General features: G+C 40.8%; 1 protein-coding gene across 1 annotated transcript in view; it reads right to left on the reverse strand.

The window, feature by feature from the left end:
- Positions 1–14,922, reverse strand: part of C6 (complement C6) — a 770,728-nt gene that overhangs the window by 230,754 nt on the left and 525,052 nt on the right. Inside the window, exon 13 of the mRNA XM_085631171.1 lies at positions 2,098–2,209. Within this exon, the coding sequence (XP_085487297.1) occupies positions 2,098–2,209 (112 nt within the window). The remainder of the gene's footprint in view (positions 1–2,097; positions 2,210–14,922) is intronic.

The following is a 14,922-nucleotide window of genomic DNA, read 5'->3' on the forward strand; positions in this document are numbered from 1 at the left end:
TGCTCTTTGATATACTCATTGGGTCCAATGACCTTGGGGTCATTAAGCTAATATGATAGGTGCTTGGAAACTTGCAATATAATCTGCTAAGTGAAATTTTAATCAATAAAGAGCAATTGAAAAAACTAAGGTTTCTGTTGGCAGATCTACAACAAGCTTTAATTGGTGATGGCATCTTTTCTTCATAGGTGAAAGCGATGCTTGAATTCATGGTAGGAAACCCTTCGTAATTACTTGATTACAGCCCATTCATAAGTCTTATCAACTGCTTTCAATTTTGTTTGCCTATAGTTCTGCAGACAGCGTTGATATGACAATTTCAGAAAGGGTTGCAGATAGCTACATTCCAGGATGCCATCGTTTGAGTTTATGGGTGCACCCATCAATGACACACACTAGTAATGTGGAAGAATAATAGGTGTTCTCCAAACTGAGCTTCTCCTTTGAGCAAGACCTTTTTATTTCCCCAGTATGAGTATGTGCTGAGTACAACAGAATTGATGGTTTGGTAGACATTTGGTAGCTTAATAGGTAATGATCCCATTGTTATTTAAGATATTTTGGCTGGGTAGTTGCTCTTTCAAAGGTAGTAAAGAATAGTGCACTATTTCTGGCATTCTGGATTTTAGGTTGGTGTTCTGGGTTGGTTTCATGCTTAAGTAATTGCCTCTCAATATTAACCAGTGACGTTCAATGCACAGCTTGGCTGTATTAACAGGTCTTGTGTACAAGTTTCATTTATGACACCAGTTGTGGTGGTAATGGTACCCTGGTTGACCATCGCCAACAGCAATTAGGAGAGTGAATGGTGTTCAATATAATCTAGCACAAGAAGAGGATCTTACTCAGTAGTGCCCAGGTGGACTAAAGATAGAACTTCAGCCCTCAAGAGGGACGATGTGTACAGCTTTCACAAGGAAAAATAGTGAATGTTCTACCTTTTTCTTAGTCAACCCCTCCTCCCTTGTTGGAAACTTCCTTACCTGTCTTGCTAGCTTGGGAGTCCTTTCGTAGGAGCATTTTGATTAATTAATTTCATAAAGGAGAACAGAACTGTTGTTTGTAGAATCGTGGAGTGATCCCTCAAGGACAGTGATGAGCAAAAGTGTATTTCGTGGAAATTGGTCTATACTTCTTGGACCTGAGCAAAAATAAATCAGAATCAATTGGCCTAGGAAATTGTGCCTGGTAGAAGATGCTGATGGCCATTTAAAATACATCCACATCTTTGTGCTCCAAGCTTTGCCATCAGGAGAGGACGTTTATCATTTAATATCCACAATTAGGTGGGATTGCTTGATTTCTTATAAATATATTATTAAATATATATTTGACAAAAAATATGGGAACACTGCTATCAAAGCGTTTTTCTCAAAGAGAGCATTCTTTCTGGCTCTCTGCAAAGTGCACCGGTGGGTGGTCATTATCTATGTTCTTAGTGTAGGAAGATGACTGCATTAGATGATATTTAACTTTCTGTTTGAGTGTATCCTACAAAAAAAATCAAAAGAGCTCAGAGGATCACTCCTTAAAGAGGATAGGGCAGAGTCTGCTCTAATGTGTACAGAAGGTAACAATATCAATGTAAGAGGACCCACACACTGAACTGGCAAAATTAGGGGCATATTATCAAGGAACGGCGTTAAAATGATCACCGCTTTAGCGGCAGAAACATGTTCTGGTGTGAACATGGGCTTCTATTGGAATTCTCAAGGGCATATTATCAAGCCCATTATCGCTGCTTTAGCGGCAGTTTTCTGCCGCTAAAGCGGCGATAATTTTAACGCCGTTCCTTGATAATATGACCCTCATTGGAGACTTAAAAATTCGAAGCTACTGTACCACAACAGTTATTCTTGAGTAATATATTTTTAGAGCAACAAATATTAGAGCTAGAAGCAAACAAGCATATCTAAAACAAGATTCATGTAATGTTCATACCTTTGGTCCTGGACACATCCTACTAACATTTAGGATATTAAGGGGCTTTTGGTAAAATATTTAACACATTTTGAGACAAGTGAGCCTGGATATGGTTCCTATATATTAAAAGTTAAGAATGATTAATTTTATATTGGTTTGTTTGCAACAACTCACTCTAAAGAATGCATTTTCAGGTGAAACTGGTTTGGCGCATCCATTGATAGGCTCACGATCTAGTTCATCAGTCTCTTTTCTTTCTTCGTCATCACTAATACACAATGCTCCCCTGTAACACACAAGTCAATTGAAAAACCATAAGTAAATAAATATATTTAGTGCGCGATATGATATAATTAGTATTTCATGGTGCTTGGGTAAATATTGATTCTAGAATGTTCACATCTAAATACAATGTGCTCTAGATAAGGCACAAACCTATCCGAATACACAAATCTCACATCAAACATGGTTAACTGCTGTGCCTAGAATGTGCAGCTCTCTTCAGCTGGCTGCAGAGATTCTATTTTGAGTCCTGTTTGATTTGAAATAAACCATGTGTTCATGCATCCTTGACACAGAGCCAGAAAAAAGACTGCAGCTGAAAAACATTTTTCAAATAAGCTGCCACCAACTGACAGCCACCTGATGGCATTGATGAGAAGGGGGTACTCTTGTTACTACTACACAGGCAGATGATTTGAACATCCTTCAAACCAATCAGTGTGTATAGCTCTGCTAGAGAGCACAGTAAGAATGACCTCAAATGTAATAGCACCAGCATTCTTCCATTGGTGCTCCATGCCAAGAAATTCTTCAAGTACGCTAATGCCAATATTGTTCACAGCTGCCCCACATGCCAAGAATTACCTTGAGTGTTCCAGTACCAGTATTTTACCACTGGTGCCTATCATACCAGAAATTACCACCAGTATGTAGGAGCTAGAATATTTACAAGAGTGCCACGAATTACCTCCAATATGCCAGTTTTGACATGGATGCCCCCTCTGACAAGTATTACCTCTAGAATGCCAGAGCCAGTAGTTTGTAACAGGTGACTGTGATTAAATTCTCACTCAGTCCCTCTCGTTCAGTCATGTTCGCTCGTGTACTCATTCTTTCTTACTCACGCTCCTGCACTCACTTTTACTCTAACGGAATTGTTCTTACTTATTCTTACTCTGAGTCACTCATACTTCCTCTCTTACCCAGTAGCGGTCCGTGGAGGGAGTGACGGTGGGGCAGTGAGGCGGGGCAGGGTGGGGAAATGTAAACATCGGAATATGGATGAACGGAGGTAAGTACACATTTAAATAAGTGAAACGAATTTCGATGCAGTGCGTGCAAAGGAATTAGTTTTACTTATTTAAATGTGTACTTACCTCCGTTCATCCATATTCCGGTGTTTACATTTCCCCACCCTGCCCCTCCCCCGCCCCGCCTCACTGCCCCACCGTCACTCCCTCCACGGACCACTACTGCTCTTAACTCTCTTACATTCATTCTGATTCTCACTCCCTCATTCTCACTCCCTTTCACTCACTCTGTGTCACTCTGACTCACTAATTCTCACTGAGTTACACTAACTCACTGCCATTCACTAATGCCCATTTTCTCTCAAATGCTCTGATGCTCCCTCACACTAATTCTTATTCATTCTCACTCACACACTGTCATTCACTAGCACTCACTTGTACTCTCACTCTAACTTACTCATACTCATTGACTGACATTCACTCACTACCTGTTATTAATTGCCAATCACTCATTTTAACTCACATGTATATGCTCATTCAAAGACATGCGCTTACATATACACACACTATCCCTCACACAAAAGCACTTTCACCCACAAGCACATAAACAAAATACATTTAAAACCTTTTTTACTTACCTCAGCTGCCAATGAAGGTCCTGTTCAAGCTCCGGGTGATCAGTTTTTTTATTATACCAACAGTAAATAATATAGTATTATTCACTAAAAGTATACAAAATAGGTACAAACCAGAGGGAAAAGTACCCAATGCCCACCAATAAGGGCAAGCAGACCCTGCGTTCTTCCCACTGATTTTGCCACCTATGAGGACAGGGGTCCCAAAGGTAGTACATGGGGTTGCGAGAGGTGATCCAGGGGTCACAGCTCTGACTCCTGGTGACCCATGAATGACATCCATAGGCATATCATGTCCAATCTAGCACTTATGGTGTGGCAGCCTGGGCATAAGGTTGTTCTCATTGCCTATTGTATGAACCACTCAAAGAGCCACTCACACACCCACTCACACTCCTATGCATCCACTCACACAGCCACTAACACAAACATACAGCCACTCACACACCCACTCACTTTCCAATAGAGCCACTCACACATCCACTGAATCTCCCTTACAACTACTCACATACCCATTACCACATCCATACAGCCACTCACACACCCGTACAGTCACTCAGACATCCACTCACACACTGATACAGACAGTCACACAGCTACTCCGATGATATATGTTAGAAATAGTATCACTAATTACTAGTACAGAACGAATAGTAATTTAACTTATACTGTAGCTTAGTATATATCTTGAAGTCTCAGAAATGTTTACGAAACACTTACACTCACTGGATGATGTCATCAGTGATGTCACTGACCATATTATGAGTTCTGGAATGTGTGAGGTCATAAGAGTACATTATGAGGGAGTAAGTTATTGTTAGCTCAGATAACTATTTCTTCTGAATTTTAATGGTGTTGTATGAGTGAAATGTGAGCCTAATTATGACGTCCCTATACCTTTACTTTTTTCAGTGAACGTCTAAAGTTTAAAAAAAAATTCCTGACTATAACATCCCTATAATATTTATTTTTTTCAGTGAATTTCTAAGGCATTTTACATTTTATTTCCTAATAATAACGTCCACCCACTCAGTCACCCATACAGAAACTCACACAGACAGTCACACACCATACAGGTGTATGAGACTCTGAGTGGTTCTGTGAGTAGGAATGAGTCCCTGAGTGAGTATGTGAGTGGGTGCATGAGAGACAGAGTGGGTCTGTGATTCGGTGTGTGAGTCTCTGAAAGAGCCTTTGAGTGGATGTTTAAATATATAAGTGAACCTATGAGTCGGCCTGTAAGTAGCTGTGTCAGTGTTTGAGTGGGTCTCTTAGTGTGTGTTTTGGTCTCTCATTGGGTGTGTGAGTGGACGCATGAGTCTCAGAGTGAATCTGTGACTCAGTGTGTCAGCATCTGAGTGGATCTGTAACTAGGTGTATAAGTGTATGAGTGAGTCTGTTAGTGGATGCATGAGTTTCTCAGTGCATGTGTGAGCGAGTCTGGGAATGGTTGTGTCAGTGTCTGAGTGAATCTGTGAGTAAGTGCAGGAGTGTCTGAGTGGGTTTCTGAGTGGGGGCATGAGTCTCTGACTATGTGTGTGGGTTGGTGTATGAGTCTCTCAGTGGGTCTCTGAGTGTGTGCATGAGAGGCTGCATGCATGTGTGAGATGGTGAGTGGGTGTGTGTACTAGTGTCTAAGTGGGTCTATGAGTGGGTACATGATTCTCATAGTGAGTCTGTGAGTGGATGCATGAGTCCCTGAGTGGGACTATAAGTGGGTGCATGAGTGGGTCTGTGAGTGAGTTTCAGAGTCTGTGACAAGGTTTGTGACTGCCTCTATAAGTGTGTGAATCAGTCTGTGAGTGTGTGCATGAGTGATTGAGTTGGTCTGTAAGTGGGTGCATGAGTTTCTTAGTGAGTTTGTGACTGGGTGTGTGAATCTGGGAGTGGGTCCCTGAGTAAGTGCATTAGTGTTTGTATGCGTCTGTGAGTGAGTGCAGGAGAATATGAGTGGGACTGTGAGTGAGTGTTGGAGTATTTATGTAAGTATTTATTTATTTATGTATATAGCGCCAGAATCAACTCCCAAGGGAGTATCTCTGCGCTTCGGACAGGCAACATAGGTGTGGCGCTCATGCGGCTAGATCAGAAACAAAAAAGGGTGGTCTTGAGCAGCCTCCTAAATTGTAGGTGTTCATCTTCATCAGTCTCTGAATGGGTCTGTGTGTGGGTGTGCGAGTGTCTCAGTGGCTGTGTGAGTGGGTACATGGATGTCCCAGTGGTGTGTGAGTATCTGAGTGGATGTGTGAGTGGGTATGAGTTTCTGAGTGGGTCTTTCAGTGAGTGCATGAGACTTTCAGTGGGTCTGTGAGTGGGTGCGGGATTGTTTCAGTGGTATGTGACTGGGTGCATGGGTGTCTCAGTGGAGGTGTGAGTGGGTGCATAAGTCTCTGAGTGCTTCTATGAGTGAATGCATTAGAGTGTGAAGGAGTCTGTGAATTTTTAAAATATTTTCCCCCATATTCATGAATTCATCGCAATGTTACACGAGGGGGCCATTGTGATGGCTGCAGCGACTTCACAAATATTGTGTGTCGAAAACAAAATCCATTTTTGAGACATAGCTTGTCCCATTATCACCCTTATATGTCAAACATGGGGTCAGGGTACCTCTACATTGACCCCTTATGCCACTTTTGTGAATTTTTAGCATCAGGACCGGGCCCCGTTTTCTAAAATGGCAGCCACAACTTTCTTCTCAGGTTGCGGCCAGCCCATCACGGCACTCCTGTTGGCGCACACATTTGCCATTAATTGCTAAATCAACGCAAAATAGTTGCGGCCTCAGATATCACTATCTTGAGTCTCTTAAATTTCTCAACAACTACTGAACGGATTAACACCAAATAACTGAAAGCATTATCTGTGTAACCAAATCAATCGTCCTGCCAAATATGGTGTAATTCCATCAAGTGCTTCGGGCTCGACTAAAGGTCCTATGGGAATTAACATGGGAAAACACACTTATTTGACCTCCCGTTTTTACTCAGCCCCTACTTGACAGACCGCCCCATAACTATGCATGCACAATAAGACTCAGCGGAGCGCTTCTTTTTGATTTTTTTTTAAGATTAATGAAACGGAGACAAAGATATAGGCAAGTCAAAAAATGCTGTTGAAACATGGTCCTAACTAAAACTACCTACTGGTGACCGCCAGTGGGTAATATATATGTGTGTATGTGTTTGTGTGTGTGTGTATATGTATGTAATATTTATTAAATCTATAAGTGCACGAGGAAGAGTACTTTGATAACAAATTTAATATAACAGTTGCCGTTCAGCTCTACAGGGAATTTATCCACATGAGGCACTAAAAGGGCACTGTTTTTTTAGTTTATTAACAAAGCCTACACAGTGACTAGGGCACTTGCTTCTCACACAGTGGTTTTGCGTGGGTTTCTTGATACATACATTTAGTGGTGATGTCACTATGATGGGCATCCGTTGTTGTCAAGACTTATTTGGATTATATTAAGAGGATACCCCCCGGCAGTGCTCAATATGTTGCAGAGGATTTGGCTGAGATGGTGCCACTGTTCATGGGGGGGCTCACGCCACTGTTAGAGCAGGATGCCTGCCTGCTGATTGTTTTGTAAGCAATTCTGGAAACTGCCAGCGTTTGCTGAAGTATTCTCTCTTGCATTTTGAGAATGGGGAATCATCATTATTCAGCAATGAGCAGGTACTGACTTTCAAATTTAATCTACAAGTGCACAAGGCTGAGTTCTTTGATAACAAATTTAATATAACTATTGCCATTCAGCTCTACAGGGAATTTATCCACATGAGGCACTAAAAGGGCACTATTTTCAGAGTTTGTAACAATGCATACAAAGAGGACATACTATAAAGAAGACTCAATGATACCTACTCAAAAACGCAAGGCATTGTGGACACTGTAGGCCTGTGAATTTGGGGATAACAAAATCATTGATCTACCAACTCATAAACCAGATACAATAATGCATTAGCAGAATACTGACAGAGTATGGACTATCAAGAAAATCATATGATCCCCCAACAATTTAACAACTGTAAGTTTACTGTCAGTGTATCTTTAAAAACTGTACTTGAGAACTTCTTTGATGTTTGACATTGCAGTGTATTAAAAAGTGCCAAGCATATGCCCCTCAATATTTGCATATGATTAAGGCTCGGCTGGGTCTAAACGCGTTATGCTATGCTGCTGGTTTTCCTGCTAAGAATAAAATAAGGTGTCACAAACCATTCTTGACTGGAGGGCTTGCTTTTCACGCGGTGGAATTGAATGAGTTTCAGGATGCATATGTTTAGCGGTGACGTCGCTTTCAAGGCCTGACCTGCGTGAATGGCCATCCGCTGTCATCAAGACTTATTTGGATTATATTGCCCGCCGACTGTGCTCGATAAGTTGCAGAGGATTTGGCTGAGAAGGCGCCACTGTTCATGGGGGGCTCATGTCACTGTTAGAGTAGGAGGCCTGCCTGCTGATTGTTTTGTAAGCAATTCTGAAAACAGCCAGGGTTTTCTGGAGTATTCACTCTTGCACTTCGAGAATGGAGAATCATCGTAATGCCGCAATGGGCAGGCATTGACTTTCAAATGAAATCTATGAGCGCACAAGTATGAGTGCTTTGTTAGCAAATTTGATATAACTGTTGCCGTTCAGCTCTACAGGGAATTTATCCACATGAGACACTAAAAAGGCACTATTTTCCGAGTTTGTAACAAAGCATACAAAGAGGATATACTATAAGGAAGACTCAGGCGCACAACACCCATTGGACTCAAAGGGCTTCAGCCCCCCCGTCGTGTGTGGCAGCCCGGGATGAGACAGCTTCCCGAGCCGCACCCGAGCACTTCACAGGTCTTTAAAAGACTATTTGCATGTTAATGAGGCCTCGCTGTTGTTTCACCCCTTCTAAGAGCCCCTGCAGCTCCACTCTGCCTATTGCTTAAAGATTCAGCACCCCCCCAAAATCGGCTCCACTCTGCCTATTGCTTAAATATTCAGCCCCCCCCGAAATTTTTTCTTAGCCCCCCCCCGAAATGTGGCTCTAGTTGCGCCTCTGGGAAGACTCAATGATACCTATTCACAAACCAAAAACAAAATCATTGGGTTAACAACTCGTAAATCAGAGACGATAATGCACTAGACGGATACTGACAAAGTATGGACTATCAAGAACGTCATATGATCCTCCAACAATTTAACAACTGTAATTTTACCATGAGTGTATCTTTAAAAACTGTACTTGAGTCCTTCCTTAATGTTTGACATTGCAGTGTATTTAAAACCACTAAGCACATGCCCCTCAATATTTGCATATGATTAAGAACCAACTGGGTCGAAATGTGTTATGCTCTGCTGCCGGTCTGCCTGCTAAGAATAAAATAAGGTGTCACAAACCATTCTTGACTGGAGGGCTTGCTTCTCACGTAGTGGAATTGCGTGAGTTTCTGTATGCATAGATATATATATTTATATAGATATATTATCTACTGGCGGTCGCCAGTAGATAGTTATAGGAAATCTGAAAATTCTATTTTGAATAACTTTGGCGCCGGTTGACGAATCCTCGTGAAATTTTCAAAACTAATGGGGCGCTCTGCTCAGCTCCTACCCTGAAAGTCTCGGGGTGATTCGTTAAGCAGGGGCCGAGAAAAAAGGGTGGTCCCAAAACGCGTTTTCCCCATGCATTTTCCCATAGGACCTTTAGTCGAAGGTACAGCCCGAACGGCTGAACAGAATTACTTGAAATTTGGCAGAGAGGTAGTCCTTAGGTCAGGGAAGTGCCTTTTGCATATATGGAGTCAATCTGTTCAGTAGTTCCTGAGAAAATTGCATTTAAAAGCACATACATATCTATAGCCGCGCACCGTGCGCGCACCCTAACGTGCGCGAGCGTAATTCTGATTGGTGGTTACATGTCAGTCAACGTTCGAATCGGTCGAAATCAGGAAGTGTCGGCCGCCATTTTCTTTGTTGTGGGTGCGAGAGTGAAAAAGAGAGGTGGCGAACGTGAAAAGGGGGCAGGGTAGGGAGTTCCTGACCCCCTAACCTTTGTCAGGGGGTCCCTAAAGGACCCCGAAGATTGAAAAAACATTTTTTTTTTAAATCGCAGGTGCGCGCTGTGAAAAACCATAAAATAAATAAAAAAAAAAAAAAAATTGCATTTAAAAAACCATACAAATTCACTTAAAAAACCATAGGTTTCAGGCACGTTATAGTTAGGAATTAGCATTTAAAAAACCTTGCAAATTCACTTAAAAAACCACAGGTTTCACACATGTTATAGTTAGGTGGACATTTCACTCGTAAAAAACCAATGAAATTCCGCCGTTATAGTTAGTTCAGATAACTATAACTCGCACGACCGCCACTCTATCACAAGAATGATGTCATCAGTGATGTCATGAGTGATGCCACTGACCATGTCAAGAGTGATGAAATATGTGACGTCATGAGCACTGGATTGCGGGCGCGCAAGTTATAGTTATCTGAACTAACTATAACGGTGGAATTTCATTGGTTTTTTACGAGTGAAATGTCCACCTAACTATAACATGTGTGAAACCTATGGTTTTTTAAGTGAATATATATATATATTATTATTATTATCATTTTTTTCACTACGGTGCTTGTCTGTTTACCCGCTCCCGACACAGCGGGTGCCACAGCCGCGAGGACGAAACTCACGTATTCACGCAAAACACAGTTAAAAAATGCTGCGCACTCTGGCCACTATTCCAATTGATTTATTTTGTAAATTTCTGTAAACACAATCAACTGACAAACACGTTTTAGCCTCCTGGCCTTCGTCAATGTCAGTTATTACCTGCATAAACACTCTATTTAACCCTCCGTATTCTCATTGGTTAATGTCAAGGACTAAAAACATGAACATAAAAAAGGGATTTAAGAATTCAGTAATTAATTTGGTAAGGGTGTCGGCCATTTTAACACTATACAGTTGTAAATCAGGGGGGCTCCATTCTTGACTTATTTACATTTTTCCACATTGGATCAATATAACAATTAATCAAAGTCAAGGCAGATTTATCAATACACAATTTAAATGAAACAACGGTTAGTCAGGTTGATAATTCATCAATACCATTTGTAAATAAATAAATGAATTAATGAATTAATACATTTAATACATTTTAAAAGCTTTCATTAATTCATGAACACTTTTTGAAATAACTCAATAAGTAAGTACAAACTGGTTATGTCATTCCAAAAGAATCTACATCAAATGTTAGACAATCTAACTGGCATGTCCTACTCAAGTGGGTATATACTCTAACCAATATTCTTACAACACTTACAGGCTAAAAAACATGTTAAAAGTTAATACAAGTGTTAAAAATGTGCATTAATACATGAACATTTAAAACCTCTGGTCTCATATGCAGGGCAGCTAGACGTCCATTATGATACATATATAAATATATAAGTTTATAGTGTATGGGTGAGTGAAATCTGCAGGTTTAATAGGCAACTCAGTGTTCCTGCACATATAAAAATTAAAAAAAAATATTTCATCATAAATAACTTTAAAATTCACAATACAAGTAATTAACTTTGGTGTGGCGCCGCGGCCAGGGCGACTGACTCCGGAATCTGGGGATCACGGTTCGATCCCTGGCGCTGGTGGCAGATTAGCCCAGCACCATGTGACTCTGGGCAATAGCTTGCTTAATCTTCCCAACGGCCCCCAGCGCCTAGAGACCCTTACGGGTGATTGTTCGCGCTTTACAAATGTGGATTATTATTATTTATTTAATTCTTAGTTTGTAATCTGCATACTGGCCGACTCCATACAAATGAAGAAGGCTGGATCTGTTACCTGCAGTCAATTTACCTATTTAATTGCGTTACATATTAACTTGTATTACACCTACGGCCATAGCTTCACTGTAAGTGCTTAGAAAATGTGCCCAAATGGGCTATATCTGCTGCTCTGTCTTGAACTCAAACAAAGTGCTAGTGCATGTAAACTTGCTACCTAAAAACTGTGTTAAAAAATAGAAAAAAGTGCACTTAAAAATGTGTTGTCATGGGAGGCGCAGTACATAGTGTTACAGGGGCATAGAATTGATAAGCTACTGATCGGAGGAATTTAAAGACAAGTATAAAGATCATCACTAGAGTTCAACCCACTGGGTGCCTTAGTATCCAGCTCCAGGCTGTACTTAGTTTTCGAGAAGAGCCTCACGATTGCCACCCCGTCTAAGAGGTAAAATTGTATCAATCACAAAATAGCTGAGATGTTCCAAACGGTTGTCATGAACCTCTTTGAAATGTCTAGCGACAGGGTATGCGGCGTCGTTGTTATTGATTGCCCTCATGTGCTGGAGTATTCTCTTGTGAACCAGCAACTTGGTGCTACCAACATATTGCAGGCCACAGGAACACTCCAGCACATAAATTGCAAATTCCACTTTGCACATCAACCTCTTTGATATTGTTATGGGAACCTCTTGGAAGGGGCTATTGTAAAACGTGTGGCTTTTGCCAAACTTGCAAGCTTTGCACATTGGGTATTTTATAAACCCCTTCACTGTTTGTAGCCAAATCTTATTGGAAACAACCTCAGGACTACTTTTGACTAACATGTGATTCATAGAGAGTGCTTTTCTGAATACTATGCTAGGGGAGTCAGAAAGGGAGTCTGCTATTATCGGGTCACTACAAATAACACTCCAATTTTTGTTGACTAAATTTCGCAAGGCACGATGTTGGCGATTGTAAGTCAAAATTAATTTGGGCTGGTTTGTGCCTGTGGCTGGTAACATCGCTGACTCATTCGGTTTTTTAACAGTCAAGGCCATCAATCTGGATATTGAATCAGTTTTTTTGATGGCTTTATCATTCATTTCCGCTGAGTAGCCCCTAGCCAGGAACCTATTCTTACTTTCACTCCGTGCTGCAGTACAATCAGTATCCATGCTGCAAATGCGTCTGATTCGAAGCATTTCCCCATAAGGAATGCTGAGAATCAGATGCTCAGGGTGATGACTGGCAGCATGGAGCACTGTATTACCTGCAGTATGCTTATGATGTAACCTAGTCTCCAGTTCACCCCGGTTAACATATAGTTCAACATCCAAAAACTTAACAGTTTTACTGCTGACATTGGCAGTGAAACGTAGATTAAGATCATCGTTGTTAATCTGCTCAATGAAAGAACCAGCATCATTCTCCCTGCCTTTCCACCCACAGTTAAAATAGAAGGACTTTGCATTGGCATGGTAGCTATCTTCTGTTGTGGAGAATGCTCTTTCTTCTCCAGCATGTAGAATTTGCGAAGTTTTAATTTTCTCGTGTATTTATAGAGGTCCATGCGAGTTTGCACATAGTTGAAATCACATGCTGGGCTAAAGGATGACCCAAAGATAGAATGTTGCGTTCATTGTCACTCAGGTGCATCGATATAAGATTGATCACTGCAAGGGAGTCTGTAGTGTTACCGGTAGGTGTTTGGATCATTTGCGATTACATTTTTTGTAGGGCTTTTTGTTGACCTGTTTGCACCCGCTGTTTGCGTTTATGTTTTTGTCGTCGTTACCGGCGTTTGATGTTGGCTCTTTGCTGTTTGTTTATTTATGCACCCGTGGCCGCAGAGTTTGTCTCCTCTCCTGTCGCAGGCAATCCACCTCCTGCGCCAGGGAAAGCTTGATAAACCCCAATCCAGCCGTCAGGCGCACCTGTTAATTGTCTGATTCACTTCCTGGAACTGAATTTAGGTCAGACACTGATGTTGATGATTGTGCCGCTTCACTTGTTGCTATTGCTTGCATTTGCTTTTTGTTTGTGCTTTTAAAGGAGTCAAACTTTTTAGCAAAGGTGAAGACTTGCCCATTGTGGTAGTCTAATTTATCTCTCTGAAATTTAAATGCCTTTCGCTTTTTTATTATTTCCTCCTCCTTTTTTAGGCAATTTAGTATTTCATCACGGTACTTCTTTTCACAATCTGCCTGAACCAGTTTGCAAATTTCATCATTTAATTCATACTCTTTTATTTGCAATGCCGCACGATCAGATTCGGCATACTTAACCAGGATTTTTACTAACTATAATAAGATACCACTGGAATCTAAATCTAAATCTTTTGTTTGCCATATCAACTCCAAAGATACTTTACATTAGGTGTTCCAATAGCCATTTCACTTCTGAAAATGAGATGCTTTAGTGCATGCATCCAATGGCAAGTGCCTATAAATTGCAATCCCAACTGTTATATAACAGTATTTAAAGGCATCACTATATTTAGCAAAAGGATGACAATGTTATGGAAATGCCCTTCTACAAAGTGACTCAATAAAATCAATATCGACCTCAATCTGACTCAGTTTGACAAATGGTATAGTATATATGATCCTAAAAACGATTTCATAGTATCTGATAATTCCACTTTTACATTTTCAATGGCGTAGAAGATGCAAAAAATATTCATATGGATGGTGCCCTAATCATAAAGTGCACAGTGCTGTGATATATAAAGTGCTTAAGTGCTCTCTAAAACAAAAACTGGAAATATAAAAAATATATAATTTATACATGCAATATGATCTTTCTAAGAGGTGTAGGTGCTGGCAGTTAATATAGACATGTGTAAAGCTCTTCATCGATATTAAAAACATGTGGATCCTTGCTGTCCAGTTCCAAGTTGTAAAAAGTTTCTAACTTTGTTAATTCTTTCTCTCTAGCCCCTCCTCTCTTCATTTTGGGGATGTATGCGATACACCTATACTTTCTCAAAATACCTCGCTATCGGATTACTCCAATCTTTATTATTGATACCGTGGAGCTGCTGTAGGATTCTCATATGTACAGGTAAGGTTGTGCTTCCTACACATAATTTCTTGCAAGGGCACTTCAAAATATAAACAACACAACTTGATTTACAGGTTAAATTGCCCTTAATTTGTATTGTCTTTTGAAATGGCGTAATTATAGATGTTAAGTTTTCGGCATTCAAACATGCTTTAAATTTAGAGCATGTTAGAATTCCCAGGATCCCTGGTTGGCTGAGGTAGGTACCGTAGGCCAAACAGGGACCCGTGAGCCCCAACGTTAGGGAAAAGACAGGTCGCCTCTAGAGATAGCCCCCACTCCACCCC

This window comes from Triturus cristatus, chromosome 2_1, assembly GCF_964204655.1.
Source record: "Triturus cristatus chromosome 2_1, aTriCri1.1, whole genome shotgun sequence".
Classification (NCBI taxonomy): domain Eukaryota; kingdom Metazoa; phylum Chordata; class Amphibia; order Caudata; family Salamandridae; genus Triturus; species Triturus cristatus.